Source organism: Cyrtonyx montezumae, unplaced genomic scaffold, assembly GCF_038088225.1.
Source record: "Cyrtonyx montezumae isolate F1298 unplaced genomic scaffold, pur_monq_1.0 scaffold_12, whole genome shotgun sequence".
Taxonomy (NCBI): domain Eukaryota; kingdom Metazoa; phylum Chordata; class Aves; order Galliformes; family Odontophoridae; genus Cyrtonyx; species Cyrtonyx montezumae.
Window position 1 is genome coordinate 16761395 of NW_027071848.1, and position 22677 is coordinate 16784071.

General features: G+C 42.2%; 1 protein-coding gene across 4 annotated transcripts in view; it reads left to right on the forward strand.

The window, feature by feature from the left end:
* The first annotated feature begins 1211 nt into the window (after positions 1-1211).
* CDK8 (cyclin dependent kinase 8) overlaps positions 1212-22677 on the forward strand; it is a 65116-nt gene continuing 43650 nt past the window's right edge. For all 4 annotated transcript variants that reach the window (XR_010621843.1, XM_065730178.1, XM_065730179.1 and 1 more), the window contains exons 1-2: positions 1212-1399; positions 19850-19925. Coding sequence is in view for 3 of the 4 variants with exons in the window: in XM_065730178.1 (XP_065586250.1) it covers positions 1272-1399; positions 19850-19925 (204 nt within the window). In the remaining variant the exon portion in view is untranslated. The remainder of the gene's footprint in view (positions 1400-19849; positions 19926-22677) is intronic.

Below are 22677 nucleotides of genomic sequence, written 5' to 3' on the forward strand. Positions count from 1 at the left end.
ATCAGTGCTAACATGGTAGTGGTTGCTTTTCTGTGGAGATCTCTTGGAACAGAGGACATTATGACACAAGCCACAAATGTTAGAAGAAAAAAAGAGAAAGAGGAAATATGTTAAGAATATAATTTAAAATTGACTTCTGAGACGGCACAAAAGGAGAGAAGGCAAAACAGAGAAGAAATGTTTTCAATTAGAAGAGACACTGTCGGTACTTAATGACTAGCAGATCATGGCATGCCCATCTCTTTCTTTTTAAGAATGGATTTCTAAATTAACTCTTTTTTTTTTTTTCTTAAAATTATGTCATATTTTGACAGATTTTTTGAAATAAATCACACAAAAAATGTATTTTTTCATGAAGAAGAATGAAAAGTTGGTCTTGAAATGTCAGTGTTGATTTCTTATCGCTAAAAAGCTTGACTCATGCTTTGTTCCATGACTTCAGATCCACTCATCTGAACTGATGAAACGGAGCGTTGCCAACAGTTGAAGTACTGGAGGTGCAAACAGTGAAGAAGCAGAAAAAGCCACTAGCTCGGGATGGTGTGCAATCCCAGTGTTGGGAAAAGCCAATGAAAGAAACATCTGCAGAAAGGCAGATCTCTAAACAGTCTTAGAAAAAGAGTAAAAACCTAAAAGACATTTGTTTTTTTCTGTTGTGGTTTTGACTTGGGAGGTTTTATTTGTCAGAGCAGGGAATTCTTTCCAAGCGGCTTATGCCAAGAAGCCGAAGAGCACGAGTCCTCCGAAAGCCAAAAAGGGAATCCACCTGCACGTGTGAATCAAACAGAAACGCTCTCAGAACATTCTCTAGTCTTTCAGAGCCCGGGAGCTCAGCCCGCGGGACTACGGGACTACAGCTCCCGGCATGCACCGCGCCGCGCCCCTCCCCTGCACTACACTTCCCGGCGTGCACCGCGCCCGCGCCGCAAGGCACGGCGGGGCCGGGAGCGGGCGGGGCTGTACTCGCAGCCCGCCGCCTTCCACGCGGTGCGCTGCCCGCCGTGCCCGGGGAGGCGCCCGCGGTTTGCGACGCTTCTTTGCGGCGGTGCGGCCAGGCGCGGCCGCCGTATTCCGCGCGCAGCCCGGCTGTTGTGCCGCGAGCCGGCGGGCGGGAGGGGAGCGGCCGGGAACGGGGCGCGGAGGGAGGGAGCGAGCAGCTCCGCCGCCGCCCGGCCCTGCATGCTCCGTGGTGCGGCCCGGGGGTCTCCTCCTCTTCCTCCTTCTCCTCCTCCTGCTGCCGCTGTCGGGGGGCGGCGGGGCGGGGTGCGAAGATGGACTATGACTTCAAGGTGAAGCTGACCGGCGAGCGGGAGCGGGTGGAGGACCTGTTCGAGTACGAGGGCTGCAAGGTGGGCAGGGGCACCTACGGGCACGTCTACAAAGCCAAGCGCAAGGACGGGTGAGTGAGGAGTGGGGCTCCCTTCTTTCTTCCCCGGCCCCGCTCCTACCCGCTGGGAGCGGGGTTCGGCACCGCCGTCCCCCTCACCCTCCCGCCCCCTTCCCCACCTCCGCAGTCTGGCGGCCGCTGGAGGAAGAATGGCACGGCTGGGATAAAGGGCTGCACCCCGCGGGTTTTCCTTCGGGAGGAGCCAGCAGCCCCCGGGCGTCAGCCCGGCCAGCGGCTTGGAAAGCCGAGCTCCATTGCTTTTTGAGCGCTTTTTGTCTGGGTCTTCCTTGTAGTCACCATTTTGGGTGTTGCTGGCTGCCCCTGCAGCCCAAGTGAGCCTTAGGATGCTGTAGAAGGTCTTTATTTTAACACAGACCGCGCTAAGTGAATTTCCCCGCAGGAATCCTGTATAGAAAAACGTAGGTGTGGGTCACCTGGGTCTCAGTGACACGGCGTCGGCTCCGGAACAATGGGAAGTGGGGAGCGAAGGCAGCGGGAGAGGCAGCGCTGCGCTGTAACAGGTCCTGCTGCTCCCGCACACAACGGCTCTGCCGTCCCTCTCACCGCACTCCGCTCTGTTTTGTCATTGAGAGAATGTGCTTTTGGAAGGCTGGGTGTTATTTCTACCTGTGGCAGATCAGCTTATGGCAGGCTGTGGTCAGCTACGGCAGAAATGCGATCGGGTTCCCTTTATGTAAGCTCTCAGCGCTGCCTGCAGAGCGCTTGCGGTGGGGCTGGCTGCTGCCCAGCTCTGCACGCACCGCTATTCATCCAGTGCCGTTATTTCACCAATGGTTTTGTCTGCTGCTGGGATTCAGCTAGCTGCTTCTATTCTCACACCCTGTATTTGAATCCTTCAGACTATTCCCAGGAGTGCACCTTATCTGCTCTGGTTGTTTTTTTTTGGGGGGGAGGGTGTGGAAGGGCACAAACTGCGGTGAGTTAGGTAAGCTGTTGCAGCAGGTCTCCTTATCCGCAGGTGTTCTTCTGTGCCTCTTTTCCGGTCTCTTCCCCCATCACTTTTCATTACTCTGTCAGATTGCTGAGAACTCTCCTTCAAATATGCTATGTAATTGCATTTGGGCAATCTCTAAAACATGTAAGATATAACTAAATGTGAATGCTTCTGTAGCATATGGCATAGTGGTACATAGATGACCTTAAATGATATGGATGGAATTAGAGTTGAAGAGGAAGATTCCATTTTGGTTTCTTTATCACAAAGAAACAAATTGCAGAAGGAGATACCTAATAGCAGCTCAGTTTCCCGATGCTGTGATAACATATGGGTGAACGTTGTACATCTTACAGTGATGAGTGTACGAAAGGTAGAGCTCAGTGTTTGAGAATTGTTACGTACTGTACATTGCTGCTGAAATGTGTCCCTAAATGTTGTGTAGAGCTGGAGAAGAAACCTTTTAGTTTGTAGTTAATGCACAGCTCAAACTTTATGCGTCTTCATGTTGAAGTTGCATGTGCTTTTCCCTTAAAGATGTGTATTTACTTTAAATTTCATTATATAATTCTAAATCTTATTTTTAGATAACTGAAGTCCCATGCTAATTAATTTTTAAGCCCTTGTGCTACAGGACTGCAAATGTTTTATTAAAAATATTGAGGCTGCTCTTGTTTAAGTCACATTCTACACACAGGTGTCTAATGAATAGGACAAACACAGAAAAAACTATATTTTAATAATTCATCCTCTGCAAACACGTTTAAGAACTCTGATGAAAATCCTGCCTACAAGCAGAAGGAGGTAGTGCCCTCTGTATAGCAGCAGGCTTCACCCCTTCTTGCTGATTGCCTTTGCAAAACTAGGTAAGCAGCTACAGGTCCAAACAGAAGGTATATAACTGTGTGTCATTAAACCACAAGGGTTCTCTGGGGATGGTTATGTGGCCATTTTGATGCAGCAAGGAGCCTTAATGGGAGTGAAGGAGGCTGTATGTTCTTGAGATGCCGATGAAGACATAACCTGGCTTTTATGCCCTACTCCAGCAAAAAAGCCACTACAACAAAAAAGCCAGTCCAGCCATGCCTTGTTCTTTGCCTCAAGGTGAGGCTTTGGGACTGGACTGGTTGTGTTGAAGATATTGTACAGGCAGTCACCAGCTGCACTTCCATTTTTGATTCTAACGCAGTCCCTTCCAAAATTTGAACATCACATCAGCTGAGTGCTCATGTCCAGCATTACAGCGGAGCTCCGTGTGGCACATGGCCTGTAGCAAGCCTGCATTCAGTTCTTAAGTTCTCATTTCCATTCTTTTGTCATCGACTTTGTAGCCCATGTGGTTGAAAAGAATCTTCTGGGTTTTTTGAGTGGTGCTGCCTTTTATCAGCATAGTACCGTGGTGGGCTCTGCACCTGCATGGAGCAGGCTGACTCAACTGGTGACTGCTGGAGCAGCAAAGTGCACGAGGCACCAGCTCCTTCTAATGGCAGGCAGGAAGGGAACAGTGCACCATGCTCAATGTCAGACTGTGCCTGAGGAAACTTGCTCTTGTCTCTGGTGGCATTAGGACAGTTTACTTTTTATTGTCTAGAGAATTTCAATTATTTCCTGCATTAAAGCTGCTCTGCATGCTGTTTGGGTGCTCATTCAGGAATGTTGCTCGACCCGGGTTTTAAAACTACCTATTTGACTTACAGCAGTACTGGAAAACAGGCCAGCATTTTTTTAGCTTCTTGGGCTAAAAGATGCAGACTTGAGGGGGCTGGTTTGTTCAGTTGGCAGGATCAGACTCCTGCAGAGTTCCTTAGGAGCTGTTCCCCAGCTATTGGCTTCAGCGTGCTGAGGTGCTGGGAAACTGGAGGGCTTGCCCCTTGCCTCAGGGCACGCAGCAGGAGCTTTGTTACCTCTCTCAGGATGTGGTTTCTGTGCTGACAGGGCACGGTAGTGGTATGCTAACTTCTGAGCCGTGTATGACTTAAATGGAATTGGTCTTGCTCTGTTTATCTGCTGTCCTTTCCCTTCAGTTTTTAGCATACAGGTGATGTCTGCTGTCTCTGAGAGAAGCCTTTGCTTCAGTGTCTTCAATGTCTGCTTCAGTGGCAGTTCGGAGCATTCCCAAACATTTGTTCTTCCTGGTTATTGGTTGTGGTTTTACGAGAATAAGAAACTATTGAATGTCACTGTTAAGCAATAGCTAACTCTTTAATTACAACAGGAGAAAATGACATAATTGAAAATCCCAGTCTGTAGTAACAGAAGTATGTTATTGGAAGCTCTTAGTCTTTAAGAAAAAGGGACTTTGGAGGCCATACTCATGGTGGTGAACACACGGTAAGTAAGCTCATGCTCCCCAGCGTATTCTCAGGAAATGCCAGGAGTGATCTGAGCACCCAACAGAAGTACAGCTGAGTTGTTTATTAATTAAATCTCATTTCAGCCATTAGTCCTGTGTTGGAAGTATTTCTGTAGATGGAGGGACACGTTCTTTTGGATGTACTAACACACTGTAGCTGGAAGCATGAAAATACATTTATGTATTGAACTTGTAGTTTCCAAGCAATCAAATCCTTATGTGCTGTTTTTTTCTTTGAGAGTACACATGAGTTGTATTAAAAAAAAAAAAAAAAAGCCATAGTGCAAAGAGTAGTGCTATCCAGTGAACTACTGGTTTGTTTCATCTTCAGTATGACATGCATTAGTTTTTATTTACCTGGAAAAGGGTACTGCAAGAATTGCAATGACTCTATCTCAGAAATTTGTGGTTTGAAGCTGAAGAGATGGAGACCATGTTTAAGTTGTATGAAACAGTGCATGTTGTGGGTAGAAAGTGGTGGTGCTAACCTTGTTCTGTGTTCCCTTCTTCAAATTTTGTCAGACGTGTTTTGCTGAAGAAGGAAATGTTTGAACCTGGTGCAGGTTCACTGCACAGCCTGTTGTTGAAAGGAAAACGTAACAGTCAAGAGCTCAGAAAGTATTTAACTTCTGTAACATTATTAAGAACAGCCACTTTTGACTGACTTTCTTAGCAAGATGAATGCTGCTCTTGAAATTAAGCTACTCCATTACTTCAGATCTGTGGGGGATGCAGAAGAGCCCTCCTTTGGTTACTTCAGGGATTTTGCTTTGGGGAAGCTCTTGGCCCTTTGTAACTTGGACACTGAATTAGTTTTGCCACATTCCTGTTAGTTGGTATTTACAGATATGTATTGATAGAGTTACTTGAGATCCACTTTTTTTTTTGTGTGCTGTTAATATAAAACTGACTTTAGTGAGAGGAATGTGGAGTTTGCCACAAACAGAGGTAATGAGACCAGCAAGCAAACTTTGGCAAGAAGGCAAGTAGCAGATCTGGACTTCCAGCTTCTAGATTAATTCTGCATTGGGCTTTGCTGGGTTTTATCATGGAGCTCATCCTGTTAGCTTTCAAACTGAGCTGACAAATAGCTCATATTCTCTCTGTTTGAGAAACACAGCATATTATTTCCTTACGTGTGCTCTCACATTAAGTTGGACTGCTTTGAGCAGAAGCAGTGGGTGCAGATGATGTGCGTGCAGTGAGAGTTGCAGAGTGGGAATGCGAGCACTTGGCTTGCCAATCCCATGAACAATAGGATGAAATTCTAAATGCCACAGACTTTATTTAGTGGCTATGTAATATGTCTGTATTATCTCATTAAAATATATGCCCGGAGTCTCTTTTGGATCCGTTTCCATAGTTGTTAGAAATCTCCTAATTAAATTATCTGCATAATGAGGTATGTGTGCTGTGTTGCACTGAGTCTTGTGCTATTTAATTTTCCTTGTAAAACACTCATATAGCTAGCTATTTTCCCATCTGCTTCCTTCCCTTCTCATCCTCTTAGGCGTCTCCAAGCTTTGTATCTTTTAAGGTCAATTTGCCAGTCTTCACTGTGAGCCCTTTGGCCACCCTTGGGCTTTCTTTGGTGTAATCTTTTTGTAATCTTGCCACTTGCCTTGATTAGTTTTGGTAGCCAGCAGCAAAGGTGGAGCTGGTGTAACCTTGAGTGTTTCATTGCTACGTGAAGCCATTAGCAAGCACAGAGAGGAGGGTGTGAGAGCAGAGATTGGTATCTGCTTTATGCTAGGTTACAAATTGGAACAGAACATGTAAATAACAGGACCGTGTACTGCTGTGCCTGGCTTCTCATTAACAGGTTTTGAGGGTGCTGATTGTAAGGAAAGGGTTTGTCATTAGAGAGTGCTGCCCTTGGTCAAGTGGCAGTGAGGTTGTACGCTTGCTCTAGCTCTTGGGTATTCTTAGATTCTCATATTTAAACACTAGAAGTTAAAAAAAGGCACTGAACAATTGTAATATACTTTAGCAGTGGGGTTGGAAAAGCTGTAATTTGCAGACTGTTGGAGTAGAGACTGTGATTTTTTTTTTTCATAAGAGTAGGTTTTGCTTTTTTTTTTTTTAGTTCTGAAATTTGAAAACTGTAGTAGAAACACTTGTAGGGCACAGTAACTGGGATTTGTGTTTGTGAGGTTGTAGCCCAGCAGTGTGTAGTGATGGCCAGTACAGGGATCCGCACTTCCCCAGGACTCCCAGGTTACAGCACTGGTGTGTTTATTTTGTCACTGAAGCTTGGTGGTTGTTGTCCAAAGGATATTGGCAGACCTTTCAGCTGTGGAGTGGCAGTGATATGGAATGCAGAGTGGGGTCAGCAAGGCACCTGGGCTGCTGGGGAGGCTGCTTTTCCTACTTGTATGTGGGTAATGCTGGTAGGTGCAGCTCCATCTTCTCGAATTTAAATTGCGAATGAGTGAGGAATAGAAGAACTGTGGGGATAAAGGTTTAGGGTAGAGAAGCCCATTTGATGTGAATGGATGGGAGTAAGGTTGAGGCTTCATCCCACAATTGAACTCTCCTGCCTCCCTCCCCTTCCTACTCCCTTTTTCTGCAGGAGCCTGGCAGTGATGCTGTGTTGCTGCTGTGTGCAGGATGATGGCTGTCCAGAGGGTTTGTTGTGCTGGCTGGTTAGCCTGCTGCTTCTCCTTCCTCTCCTCAGAGGTTCAACAAATGGTTTCTGAGACCTTGTCAAGCCCCTCTAATAGCACATTTGGGATTACAGGGTAGGTTATCCATAGTGATGTGTTATTGCTAGCTACAAGGGCAGTTATGAATGGGTTACTAATTTGTGTGTATTGTAGACTTTCCATTTAATAAATATATATTTGAAAAGACTCAAGCATATGAAGATTGTGATGTCGAAGTATCACAATGTTTTATGATATCTGAGCAGAAAGAGGCTTCTGTTCAGGCAATGATTTCCAATCAACTGCTTTTAACTACCTTGAGTGGTAAGTGGTATAATAAAGTGGGTTGGGTGGTTAATTCAGAATTTGTAGGAAAAGAAGAAGTAGGAAAAGAAGAAACTTGAGATTCAAGCTGCAGATATATTCTTTAAAGACCAAAATGTTCAGGGGAACAGTGATTGATATCAGCTACAGATGATAGCCTAAACATCCAAAATTAAAATGAATCTTGGAAAAAATGCACATGTTCTGTCAATAAGGAAGAACACGACTAAAGGTCACTGAGACAATCTGCCTGTTTTTCTGAGAATGCTCCATTCTGTGTGCTTGTAACACCTTGCCTACAAGATGTTGACATTTGAATAAAGGACATTTGAGAGTTGCTGTAAAAAAGAAGACTCAATTCATTACAGCATGTTTGAATATATGTGACTGAACTCAGATAGAAAAGGATCTGAATTGCATTAAATCCCCAGATTCCACCTTGTGTTTCTGGCTAAGATGTGTTTTTTGGGAGAGAAACCTTGTCCTATGAGTGATAGCCCTTGCTGCAGGTGTACTTTCAATTAGAGTTTGCATTCAGACACTGGATAATCCCCCAGTGAAGCCTCAGAAAATCAGGTTTCATGAATGCAGTTGTTCTCACGGAGCTACTGTACAAGGTAGGGAGCATAATAGAAGCAAGTGGGGCAAGTTCTGCCTGTGTGGACTTTAAGGCAGCAAATTTGTCCCTGAATGTAATTTGAATCTTATCTAACTTTTTGTACTTGAACTGTTTGGAGTTCAAACCTCTTGGTTTTACAGTGAACTGCAATCTTTTTTAAGCGGAGTTTTGCAAAACAACCCCTCACAAATGAGTGTCCCAGCAGTGCCATTTACTCTTAATTCAGCTCAACAGAATAGCTTGTATGAGTGTCTCATACTCACTGATGAGTGAGTCACACTCCTGATGAGTGTCAGATACCAAAGTACTCAGTTCAGCCCCCCAAAAAGTACCTGCTGCAGCACTGGGATCTTTACAGGTAGAATTCCAGACATATGCAAAAGCAAAACCAACCAAACAAAACCAAACAGCATTATAGCTGCATTTCTATATCTGCCTGACTTCAGTTTGCCTGTGTGAGAGTGGCTGCAGAGCAAACAGTAACTGAAAGCTCGTTACACCAATTTAGTTTAGATAGATGCTCTGGTGGAGGGAGACACCAAGAAAATCATGGGGACAGTGAGTGGGTCCTTATGAATCAGCTGGTCACAGGACCCACATCGGGACAAGCAACTCATGGCTCAGTCTGCAGTGGGATGTCAGAGCAGATTTTAAGTATTGCTGTTGAGGGCTGTGACAAATAGGATTTGTACTTTGCATTTGGGAGGATGCTGGATCTAAACAAAGTTAAGCGATCCGCTGAAGTACCACCTAACTTAATTCATTCAAAGATTTCTTTCTAAGAGCTGGTGATGGGAGGAGGATACAACTTCTTAAGGCTAAAAGTGAGCTGAGAGAGTGAAACGTTGCCAGCTGCTTGAGAACAGTTTTTAAAGGCTGGTAGGTATGTATCACACAAGATGCTGTAAAACAATCAAAATATCTGGTATGACTAAATAGTACAATAAAAGAAGCTGGTGCGAATAAGAACATTTTCTGAAAAATCAAATATTGCATCTTCTGTGCATTATGAATATGGAAAAGAATGAAAGTAGTGATAGGCTAAGTATGAAAATGCAGTGTCACAGCCCCCTGGCACCCTCCCCACCTAACCCTTCAAAGCACACACGAGTTTCCTCTAGATCCTGAGATGGGCATGAAAGTGATCTTCCTATTTCTCCCCTTTTGTGAAGCATCTGTAGCACAGTGTTACCTGTAGAGCCAGAGGTCTGCTGACCTAGAGAAGAAGCATTTAGAAGAGGTGGAACGACGGCAGGAAACGAGCTTTGCTGTTGTGCATTACAAAAGAACTGAAAGCATTGGAAGTTACAGAATGCCTCAGGAGATCTGGAATAGCAGTGCTTGGGGGAGGTGCTGCCCGAACAGACTGTCAGGATGAAACATGTTCACACATCTGAGGGAGTTCAAACTATAATGGATTACTAACTACGAATCATAACCTAATGCTTCAAGTTGAGCTACAGATGAGTAGAAAGGGGCAACGGTGACTTTTTCAAAGGAGTTACTGAAAAAGTGGAAACTACCAAATAGTAAGGTGGGCCAACAGCAGAGATGGTGGACCCTGAAAGGTTCTGGGGTGAAGAGACGATAGAAGTTTTACATTGTCTGGGAATTACTTGTCATAAATGGTTGGGAAACAGCTTTGCCTGGAGGTAGTTATTTGGGGTAGTGAAGGTAAGGGCTGATTGTGGAGGCTGAAGGAAGGGCCTTGCAATACTGAGGGACAGTAATAAACTCATTGTTCTGTGAGGTGATGGTTCTTTACTCACAGGGTACCGAGGTAACTGAAGAGCATCCTGTGAGAATAAAGTCCAGCAATATTTTCTTTTAAAAAGAATTTGTATAGGTACCTTGTGTACTGCTTTAAATAAAGTGATGTTAAAACTGCAGTGTGTTTTAATAAAGCGGCGCAGAGATTTTCTCAGGAGCGTTGTTGTTTGGCTGTCGATGTACAATGTCTTCACTGCTGCAATTGCTAGCTGGTCTTCATGTAGAAACAATCCTTGTAATTGTACTCTGTGAGAACTTTGATTTTAGGCTGGCTGTTCAAAAGAATAGGTGGATGGGTTGTTTTATCTTTCTGGTTAGTTTTCATTCGTTTTTAACTTGTGACCAAGCGTGCTCACTGTGCGTCACTGCTTCCAGGAGAGGGGAACTGGCAGAGAAGTGTCTTTTCCACCTCTGCATCTCCTCTACCATCTATCCCCTCACCTTTTGCTCTTGCCACACTTTTTGTTGGTTTGGATACTCATTGTACTGTGCTGTAGCTGAACGTACTTCATTATCCAACTTATTTTTCTGTTTCTTGGGGATATCTTGTTGGGGTGAATCAGCTGGTGGAGGAGCGTGGCACAGATCAGAGCTGTCAGAAGTGAAGGGTTTTCTGGCTGGGAGCTGGAAAGAGGAGATGTCAAAGAAAGGTTTTTCTTTTGACAGCAGCAAATTCTTCGGACAGAAGAATAGCACATACAGTGTATCATTAAATTTACTCCTTTACTTTGAACTTCTTGCCAATCTATGTGTCGTGGCAAAAGGTGTAAATAAAAAAAAAATAACAAGAAGAACATAAATAACATAAAGAACAAAAAGAATAAAGTGATAAATTGCCTTTTACCACATAGTATTGTCTGTCTCAGAAGTGTGGTATATTGGTTTGCTGTTGCTGGTTTTTCCTCCAGCTGTGGGATATGACATTTTCTTTACTCACTGAAAGGTCTGATTGCTGGAGGACTTGTTTTGAAGTAGAAAATACTCGCTGCATAAGCCCTGCTCTCTGATAAGAATAATGATGCTCTTCTGCTGTATCAGTTGTGCCATGTGTTCTGCAGGCATCTTGGTGATGCAGGAAGCCTTGAGTTTGACCTCCAGTTACAAAATTCTGCTAGTGCATTTTTTTCCCTGATTTGTTTTCTTTGTGTGAACATTTCATTGAATACTATGGCCTTTTATTTTTACATGGCATGTTGCACATTTAGTTTTAAGTCCGTCATATGTCCTTCAGTCACAGATTTAGTTCCTTGTAATCTTTTATTCTTTTGTAAAGGTTTCTTTGTCTAAAAATCAAATACTGAAGAGTATAGCACTGTAGAGGTAGCAAGATTGAGTCACACCCGAACATTTCAGGATGAAATGTATGTTTCTGGAGTAGGGGCTTGGTAGTAAAAAGAGTGCATAACTTAGAGTATGCTGTTTTACCTGTTTTCATTTTCATGATTGATAGACATATCTTAAAAGGAAAAACATGCAGAATTGTTGAAATGCATCTTCAGTTATTTTTTTCCTGCTAGGTTCTTTAGTATTCAAATTCCAATTGTTAGAAATTATTGGCAGGCAGGTAATCAATGTTATTACTTTCTTGATGCTAGATGTGTTAATTCTCTAGATGAAAAGGAGAGAACAAGGCAATTAAATGTTTCTGTTGGTAATTTCTCTGGGTTCTGAAATTTGTTCAAATGTATGATAAGACTATCTGAACATTTCCTGACTCTTCAAAAGTTACTGTGGTCACGCATAACACAGAAACCTGGAGTAAATGACATCCACACAACTTGTGACATGCCTTCATAAAACAAACGGAGGTATTAATTATCGAGCAGTTGTCCTGGCTCATAGGAAACATCTACCAACTTGTCTTTGACAGATCTTTAGAGGGCATGTAGTGTTCATTTCCTAGTGATATGTTCCTGCTTCATCAGCTATCCATTGCTATTGTCTTGGAGTGAAATGAAAATCTGGGATCCTGGATTTCTGCTGTAGTGTTCATTTACTGTTGCTCTTGCTGCCTTTAGAAACAAAGGAACCTCAGGCAATAAAGAATGTGGTACATATGTTATTTTTCATCTCAAACTATTTTTATTCTGTTGATTCTGTCTCTGTGGCATCAGACTAGATGTAGCTGGTCTTCCAATTGTAGCTGTGTACCGATGTCATTGAGAGCCCTTGTGCATCAGCAGCACCTGGAGAAAAGAAGAGGTGCCCTGGAAGTGCACATCTGTAGTAGCACAGCTCTGCAGATGCTGCAGTGTGATCTTGTTGTAGAACCCAGGCCCAAGGTGTGTGGGACCTGGGGTGAAGCTCCAGAGCTGGTGCTGATGCTGGCAGCCATGTCAGGGGCAGTCTGGAGCATTGCTTCTAGTGGTAAGCACAAACATGCTGTAAGTCAGTGTTTTGGGAATGGAATTTATTGTCCTCTGCAGCTGAGCAAGTACAAACTTATCTTTATTTTCCTCATCTGTACCTGGCATGCCTTCAGTTACCGAGGAAACTTTATAGAGGAGATGAGAATAGTTGTGAACTACACTTCTGAGCTGACATCCTTTACAAAGGAGCTTTTCTAACTGGCAGACATTATCCTTTCTCGTTTATTACTACTTAAGAGGCTTTCATGACAGAATCTGTTTTTTATCTGATTTTTTGACAGATAACTTCTGTGCAGGAAACAAGCAGCAATCTGTGCTGGGATGAACCTTAAGCTGGTTCTAAATACTTTTAAATACTCTGGACTTGAATAAATCTGAACTTTCATATACAGCTGTGCTTTCATTGTATATCAGAAAACTTATAATAGAGAAGACAATTTTGTTTTCTGTCTGTATAATGTGTGATAAATAATGATTCCCTTTTTCAAAGTGTTTCAAAATTCAGTGAGGTGAAGAACCAATCATTTAATTCCTTCTTGTTTCATCCAGCTTGTTTTAGGTAGTACATTTTTCTTTTTTCTGCCTTCAAACCAAAACAAAGAGCATCTCATAGAAAATTAAGGGATTTTTAGAATCATCTCATTTTGGAATGATGTATGTAATAGTATGTATGATGTGTGTAATATGTGAAAGTAAAACAGTGGGTATAGAGCTCTGCCACAGCCTTGTGCAAAGGTGAACGTAGTATCTTAAGCTGACTTGGAAGGATGCTACTAGTTAGATGTGCTAACTCATTCAGAATGAAGCAGCTGTGTCTTTGTTAGTTCTGATTGATCTCTTCCTTTAGACCACTTCAGCACTCAGCTGAGCACACAGCAGCCCCTTTCACCCTTTTGGTAAGATTTTTCTCAAATCTTTTGCTGAAGGTAGAGTCATTGATCAGACTTGCTGTTTGTGCTAATTGGTTTTGACAAGTGTTTGGATCTAAGTGTTTTCTGGCAAGTCAGCTGCCTATTATGCAGTTTCCCAAACTTTGAACCAATTGCATTGTAACAAGCACTTGTCAGTGTGCAGTGGTCTTGGGGGGGGGGTGGGGAAAGGCAGTGTGTGTGTCAGCTTTCTGTACGGGTAAAAGGATTTTATGCAGTCTTCGTGTAAGCTTAAAGTACACTGGTAAGTTTATGGGATCTAAGTCAAAGCTGTTGAATTCCAGCTCAGGCTGTTTCATTAAGGTTGGAAAGACCACTGTGATCATGGAGTCCTAGCATCAACCCACACGTGTGACCGCTGTAGACCATGTCCCTGCATGTGACATCTCTCCTTTTCCTGAACGCCTTCAGGGATGGTGACTCCACCACTTCCCTGCTCAACCTGTTCCGATGCCTCACCGCCTCTGAGAAGAATTTTTTCCTATATATCCAAGTTCAACCCCCAGGCACAACTTGAGGCCGTTCCCTCTCATCCTGTCTTTGCTACCTGGGAGAAAAAGCTGACCACCACCTCACCTCACCCTCCTTTCAGGCAGTTGTAGAGTGAGATAAGGTCTCCCCTGCCTCCTCTTTTCCACTCTGAACAATCCCAGTTCTCTCAGCTGCTCCCCATCAGGCTTGTGCTCCAGACCCCTCACAGCTTTGTTGCCCTTCTCTGAACACTGTCCAGGACCTCAGGGTCTTTCTTGTAGTGAGGGCCCAAATTTGAACGTAGTACTCGAGGAGCAGCCCCACCAGAGCAGAGTGCAGTGGGCTCCATGAAGGAGGTGAGGGCTGCGGGTTGTGTGGAGCAATTTTGAGGACTACCTAAGCTAAGTCTTAGAAGTTACTGAATGAGCAGATTTCCTGGCCATTAATGGGGAGTTTTCAGGCCTTCTTTCAGTGCATTAACCAATGGCTTTTGATACTCCATAGGAAAGGTTTTTGTCCCATAAATGTGGCTTCGCTGGGAGAAAAGGGTAGTTATGTTGTTCCATTCGGGACATCATCTGAATGGGGACTGATCTGCCCTTGTCTGTGTGCACTTTCTGGAAAGCAAGGTGCTGGTCTGTATTTGTGTATACAGCTGTAGTTCTGTATTTAGTGTAAATGTGTAAATCTTTCACCTTCAAAAATTGTATGTAACGCTTATTCCTTTATACTTAAGTGAATGTCGTGTGTACTTGGCTAATTTAAATTTATTAAAAATCTGATTTGTAAAGAGGAGACCCATAAACCCAAAACGTGAAACAATGAAGCTACCATTGCTCTGACTTTGTGACACCATCTCCTGCCTCCTCTCCCAAGTGAAAATGCCACATAAGTGTTCTGAGTGTTACAGTTTAGTCATGTGGCTTGTTTTCATATTCATATTGTAACCCATAAACTTGTGTTTTGCTGATTTCATCCTTCCATCTCATGTGTGCTGTAAGACCACATAGCCTCTATGTCCAGCTTCAGTAAAACATTTTCTTCTTCTCTTAACTTGAATGCTACAGTTTAATTCATAGAATAATAGAATCATTTTTTATTTCAGTTCTCTCTTTCTTCATTGGTTGTAAATTAAATCTTTGCTATTGAATGCCATTTTGAGGTTTATCAGTATAATAAAACCTCTCATTCATCCATGCCCTTTCTTTGAAGTTCTAGTAGGTAGGTAGGGGAGCACATAATATTTCTTGCATGGCTTCCTAGCTTATGGGAAAGTTCCTTCCATGTTTTGCTGTTAATCACGTGGTCATTCTGCTGGTTGCGTGGTTATGGGTTCAGACTTGCTTGGCATTCATCTGATAAGCTGTTCAAAGCTAAGATGTCTGTAGCACAAATTCACTTTCAGCTGGGAAAACAAAGGACACTGTCAGTAGAAGCTGGGGGATGTAAGAATGGAGTGCAAGCCCTGCCAAAATGGACCTGTGGGTACTGGTGAGTGGGAGCTGCCTGGAGAGGTGGTGGGTGCCCCATCCCTGGAGGCAGTCAGAGTTAGGCTGGAATGGGCTTTGAGCACCTAATGCAGCTGTAGGTGTCCCTGTTCACTGCAGGAGGTTGGACTGGATGGTCTGTAACGATCTCTTCCAACTCAAAGGATTCTTTGGTAATGCATTCAGAGGATTTTGGGTTAATACTACTGAGACTGAGTCACTTTAACAGTACTATGACAGCTGTACTTAAGATTTTTTTGTTTCTGCTGATATTAATGGAGTTCTCAAAGGTAGAATTATACAATTTTTTTTTTAAATCCTATGTTTTACCGGTCTCTTTATCTTTAATTATCAGGATTTTCATATTCTTCAGGGAATAAGAACCATAAACAATTAACAGGTTCATTAATTTTCTACAGAATAGATGCTGCATTTACAGTTCCCATTGGTAGTTTTAAGACAGTAGAAGCTGTTTCCCTCAGATGTTTAACTGCTGACAAATTTTACATTTCCTTATTTGTAAGGAAGTGTTCTGAAGTTGTAACTAATTAATTTGAAATTTCTGCTTTTTTTTTTGTAACTATAATGTAAATTTGGAATAACAGCCATTGATTTTTAAAGCTTTAATATTTCTGCTATTTCTGTTACTCACTTTTTAACTCATCTTATTGTCAGCATTGAGGATATCCTATAGTGCAGTATCAGTACATTGGTACAAAGTGCGTGATATGAGATGAATTAACAGTAGAATTGATGCTTATTTAAGGTAACAGGTCTCCTTTTCTTCCAGGTCTGCTCTAACTTGCTTGACATATGTATGCTTAAAGTATCCTTTCCAGCAAATGGCAAAAATACCAGGCATTGCAGTGCTACAGCTTTGCAAAGCACTTGCATTCAGCAGGCATCTGTTCCTACTCTGCTGTTTTTTGTTGTGTTTTTCACGATGATTATTTCTTTTGGTTCCATTGTACTTACCAGTTCACTGAGATTTTTTTTATAGTTGGGGAAAGGATTACAATACTTTAGAAGCATCTATTATGTTGATGTTGTTCCTGTGAGACAGTGACATTTCCATACAACTCTATGTAATTTGTGTTTGGCTGCAATAAACAGTACAGTCTATACAGGCACAGAATGGTTTGGGTTGGAAGGGAGTTTACAGCCCAGCCAGCCCCAACTGGGTGTCATGGGCAGGGACATCACCCACCAGCTGAGGCTGCCCCATCCAGCTTGGCTTTGAGCACCTCCAGGGATGGGGCATCCACAGCTCTGATTGTAATAGTTGGAATATAACTGTGCAGATAGCACCATCCTTTCGAAGTGCATTGTGTCATGGAGGATCTGCTTCAACTTACTTGAAGTCTTAACCTCAGACAACTGAGAAAGTGGTCAGATTTTCCCAACAGGATCATTCTGTTTGAAAAATTGTAGTTAAATTCTGGTTCAAGTCTTTCTGTACCCTTAAAATGCAAGCTGCTAAGTAGTCAGTGCTCTTGCTTACCTGGGGAATGTGTACAGTTATTTCTTTATTTATTTCCTACCTTGTCACATACACTGAATATCTGACAAGTATACTACAAAGAAGGTGATTGTGTGCAAAACCACAGAGAGGCTCTTTGGGCTGAGTCATGATAAGAGCAGGCTATGGGTGAAGCATTTCTACAAGTTGTGTAAAATAAACTCTGTTAGTTTGACCTTTGATTAGTGTCCCCCAGGGGTCAGTTTTGGGGCCCATCTTGTTTAATATCTTTATTGATGACCTAGATGAGGGAATTGAGTGTACCCTCAGTAAGTTTGCAGACGACACCAAGTTGGGAGGATGTGTCAAACTGCCTGAGGGTAGGGAGGCCCTTCAGAGGGATTTGGATAGGCTGAACAGCTGGGCTGAGCTCAATGGGATGAGGTTCAATAAGGCCAAGTGCCCGGTCCTGCACTTTGGCCACAATAACCCCATGCAATGCTATAGGCTTGGGGCAGAATGGCTTGAAGAATGTAGAGAGGAAAAGGACCTGGGGGTGTTGGTTGATGCTCGGCTCAACATGAGCCGGCAGTGTGCCCAGGTGGCCAAGAAGGCCAACAGCATCCTGGCCTGTATTAGAAATAGTGTAGCCAGCAGGAGCAGGGAGGTGATCATCCCCCTGTACTCAGCTCTGGTACGGCCGCACCTCGAGTACTGTGTTCAGTTTTGGGCCCCTCACTACAAGAAGGACATTGAGGCCTTGGAGCGTGTTCAGAGAAGGGCAACAAAACTGGTGAGGGGCCTGGAGCACAAGTCTTATGAGGAGCGGCTGAGGGAGCTGGGATTGTTTAGTCTGGAGAAGAGGAGGCTCAGAGGAGACCTTATTGCACTCTACCACTTCCTGAAGGGGGGTTGTGGTGAGGAGGGGGTGGGCCTCTTCTCCCTGATAAATAATGACAAGACGAGAGGGAATGGCCACAAGTTGCGCCGGGGAAGATTTAGATTAGACCTGAGGAAGCATTTCTTTTCTGAAAGAGTGGTCAGGCACTGGAATGGCCTGCCTAGGGAGGTGGTTGAGGCACCATCCCTAGCGCTGTTCAAGAAGCGTTTAGATGAGGTGCTAAGGGATTTGATTTAGTAGTTGGGTAGGGATAGTGATAGGAGGATGGTTGGACTAGATGATCTTGTAGGTCCTTTCCAACCTTATGAACTTATGAACTTATTACATAATGCTTTTTAAAAATTCTTATTCCCCCCTTTAAAAAGAATATTCCCCTAGTTCTCATGAGTTTTAAGGAATTAGAGTAAGCCAGTCTAGCTTGGCTCAGTCAAACCTGGATTTGCCTGCTTTTGTAAATGAAATAGCTGGTGTAGTGGAGCACCATAGCAGGTTTCCAGTCCAGTGTAGAACAGATGTTGGAGGATTAAGAATGAGTTTATTGCTTTGTGACTCATTGCATCATCTAGTGAATTTAAGCCTTAAGTCTTTTGTTAATTTTTTTCAAGTTCTGGAGGGGAGTGCAGTGCAGTGCTTAAAATGCACTTTACTCCTAAATATTACCTTTTTAAAAAGAATAAATAAAAAAAAAAAACATTTGAATAGTGGAGATATGGGCAGAGCCTCCTTGCTCCCAGTAGCAGAGTGCAGCATCCTGGCAGCTGGAAGGAGGGAAGGAGTGAGGGCTAAAGGCAGCAGGGTGGGGCAGGGCTGGGCACAGCACCTCAGAGCTCGTGTCTGGAGCTGTCCTTCCTCGTTGGAAGGTCTTATTTTTCCAAACTTCTTATTATGTGTGTTCTTGTGAGGAGAAAAATTATACGTTGTTAAACACCCCCCCCCCCCACCCACCCACACACAATTAAGTGATAATTGTAGAACACTAAGCATGGACAAATGAACATGTTTTTTTTTTTCCAGTTTTGTTCTAGGAAACAGCTGAAGTTTTTTTTTTTTTTTGTTTTTTTTTTTTTTTTTTTTTTTTTTTTTTTTAAGAATTCCAGAGAAAGTACCATCTGGTATGGAAAATTTTAATCTAGACTTAATTTGGCAAAAATTTGATCAGTTAAAAATAGTGTTTTACAATCCTAAGTATAAGGCAGTAGTCAGTGCCGCCAGAAGTGCTTGTAACACCATTTGCATGGCAGCATTTCTCTCTGTACAGAGTTCTCCTTCAAATGCCATGAAATCAAAGCAGGCAGGTCAGTGGGAGAGGCCATGTCCTGTCCCAAATACCTTGAAAATTGGATGTATAAGTGAATAAAACAATGAGAATAACCTTTTGTCCAATCCATTTTGCTTCATATTTATATCCAATAGTTGCTGCAAGCCATTGCCATGTAAGGGAGATAGAAAAGGCAGAGGGAAACTTTTCCAGCTCAAAACCATTTCAACTTTCATCAGCAGCATAGGAAAGCCCTGTGCTGGAGCAATGAGGTGGTGCTCAGCAGCTGCCTGGAGTGCTCTGTGAACCCCCTGTCCACCATAAATGTCTCATTTGAATTAAAGTCGGCTAATGCTTTTCATTCCTGTAACAGTGTCATCATTATGCACACAATTTAATTATGTGCTTAATTATGAAGGTTTCTTGTTTTCAGGCTTCACACTACTGCTTTCTCTATAAGGTGAAAAGTAGAGAATTGCTCCATTTTTGGATGTTTTTAATGATGTATAAATGAGTTTGTGCTCTGCATTGGCTGTTTATTTTCCAGGACAGAAAGTTTAACGTTTTTATCATATAAAAGCATTTTAATGCCTTCTGTCTTTGTCCTGCTTGCTCTTTTTTCCTGTGTCAGCACTTGTATGCCCCCCCACTTTTATTTCTCTGATTCAGTGTAATTGCCCTCTTACTGAAATCTCTTCTTGCTCACTCACTGTTTCATTCCATTCTTCCTCCCCATTAATTGTGTTCATGTTTTGTCCATTAATCTCCAACTTTCTCCTCTTTTCTGTTTAGAAAAGTTGTTATGAACGGTGGGTTATCTTTGAGCCCTGTCAAAAATCTCTTGGATGGACATGGTGGTTAAGAGCTCTCATTGAATTTCTAGTGCCATTTTTTAACTAAAAATTCTTTTCTTCTTTCACAGGAAAGACGATAAAGATTACGCTTTAAAGCAAATAGAAGGTACTGGAATTTCTATGTCTGCATGCAGAGAGATTGCAGTAAGTAACAGTTCTTTCTACTAGCAAACAGACTTACTATAAGTATTGATTGAGTGCATGTTTTAGTTTGCTGAATCATGTTATTCTACTATGGGCCCTATATTTTTATCATGGAGGTATAAAATAAATACAAATGTCATGGAAATGCATGCACCTGTTTCACTTGCTGTCAGTGTATGACTGTTTTTCAATTAAAGTTTACTGCCTGCCTCGGGGCAGATTTAAAGCAGAGTTTAAAAGCATGATTGGAGTCTGTGGTTTAAATGACTTATTTGATCTGACTTCTGCATTACTACTCCAGTTATTTTCTTAAAGAAATACTAATTCTCACAGGCTCAGAACAATTAAAACATGCTAGCTTCTGTTTAAATGAAGATTTCAAACTAAATAGGCCTTGTTATTGCCTTAGAGGTTGGAGTATACCCACATATATTATTATTATATTTTCCTGGATTATTCACGTTTTTATTTTCTGTGTTGTTAGAAGAACATGAGTAGCATGTTTTAGTTTCTGTGCAAGCTTGTCACAAACCATTATTGAAACTAGATGAGTAAATGCAGTATTTAGAAGTTTCTAGTTAATTATTTGTGTTTTTCTGCTGGGATTGTGTTGGATTTATTGAAGTGTTTCAACTGAAGTTGATTAATGAAAGGAAATGCCCAAAAGCTGCGTGTGTGAGGAAGGCAGCTGCTTGTTTTCTGTCCATATTCTTAAAGGTATGGAACCTGTAGATTTACCGTACTTCTGTTTTGCTTCAGCTGGGCACCAGGATTGAAGTTGAATTCATAGTTTCAAACAAATTAGTTCTTGAGCTGAACAAAATGAAAAAGAAAATGAGCTGTAAAAATATTGCTCAAGAGAAGGTATTTTAACCAGTGTTTGGAAGCTAACCCTTTCTGTCACATCCACGTGAAACTGAACAAGCTGAAAATAGGATCTTAAATTCTGAGCATTCCAACAGTTAGGCAGAAAATATTCCAAATATTGCTACTTCATCAGAGTGAATGCTTTTGGAAAATGTCAGCTACCATTTCAAACGATTTGGGAAAACATTTTGTTTGAATTTTTGAAGTGATTTCCCTGAAGAGTTTAAAGGAGTTTGTTCTACTCGAACTTGGCAGGAAAGCTTGTCTATTTCATTGGAGAAGTGTCTTCTTTTGGCAGTGGAATGATGCTTATGCAATTTGTATCTGTTACAGAATTGCTAACTTGGCTGACAGTCAGGAGGGATTTGGCCTCTTCGCATGACTTGAGGGCTGCTGTTGAGCATCAGGGTCTCCTGTAGTGATAAAACATGAGCAGGAAGCAGGGAGTCTTCCTCCTTGCTCCCAGCTGCTGTACCTGCAGCACTTGCCTTTGGAAGAAAACAGCAGAACAGTGCAACACTGTCATGGGAGAGGGTTAGAGAAGAAAAAGGAGGAATGCTTTGAAGGCACCAAAATCACAGTGGAAGTGGGCATCGAGACCAAAGGGTGGAGTGGAGCCCACAAGCAATTATGGAGATAGGAAGTTGGAGAAACCTGAAGCAGTATTTCTTGAGCACTTGTTGACTCTGCTTCGTTTTCCATCGGGGTTTCAGTGTGCTAATGGCATTGAATTTTCCTGCAGTTGATTTAATAATTCATTGTGGAGTTTAGTGTTTGGTTTATTTATCTATTTTTCCATACTGTTCTTGTGACGTTGTTTTGGGGAGTTAAGAAAACTACCTCCCTACCCCCTCCAAATTCTTAATTCATTTTTTAAAAATTCCATTAAACATATTTTCCCTGATCCTGTAAACTAATATTGTAAAAAAACAAAACAAAAGCAAAAACAACAACAAAGTAGAGTTTCATATAGAGAAGAGTCAAATCAAATATCTAGATTGTTTATAGTATATTGTAATATATATATGAATACTGAGTTAAATCATAAGTGTTGGTCCTAAAATGGAATCGTTACATCTAATTAATAATCTTATTATTTGCCATGCTTAAAATTCAAGTCTGAATGGCAGACTAGCAATGTGTTCTAGGCTATTCCAATGAATGCTTTTTACAAGCACAGTGGTATTAAGAGGAAGTTAGACTCAACTTGTTTTGTGTGGGTAATACATCCATTTCATTTTCTATGAAGGCTGCAGCTTTTGTATCTTAGTCATATCAGAATCACTTAAGCAATCACTATAATGTATATCAAACTGTAAACTCATTTTTTAGAACTATACAGTGAACTTTGTCTTTCTTACAATGACTAACTAGTTTAGGACTCAAGTAACCTGTATGCATAAAAATGCCCATAGCCTATTTTTCTGAGTCATGTATTTGAGGCAGATGTCCAAGCTGATGTCTGACAGTGTTGAGTCATCTGAATATAAAATAGTTAATATAGTTAATAGCAAGAGCTGTGGACAGGGTAGGGACCAGAGCTGAAGTGGCTGCCTGGGTCGTTATGGGATGAGCTCAACCCGGTGTGCATGTCTGATGGAATCTTGCACTTCAGTACTTCCTGAAGCTTGAGAAATTTGACATAATGTTCTAGCTAATCTCTTGTCCTTTTGAAATAAGCACGTTTTCTGTTGCTTTTAGTTTCATTAATTAGGAGGTAGAATTAAGGGGTTTTGCTAATGATGCTAATTGACTGAGTATAATATCAAGATAGTTGTAGTTGGAAATATCTTAAGTTTGTCTTTACCCCGGGGGAAGTTTGTTGGCTTCCCTTCGTGTGAAGAGGCTGAATTGAACACTCTTTCAGTCATAGCATATCTCAGTA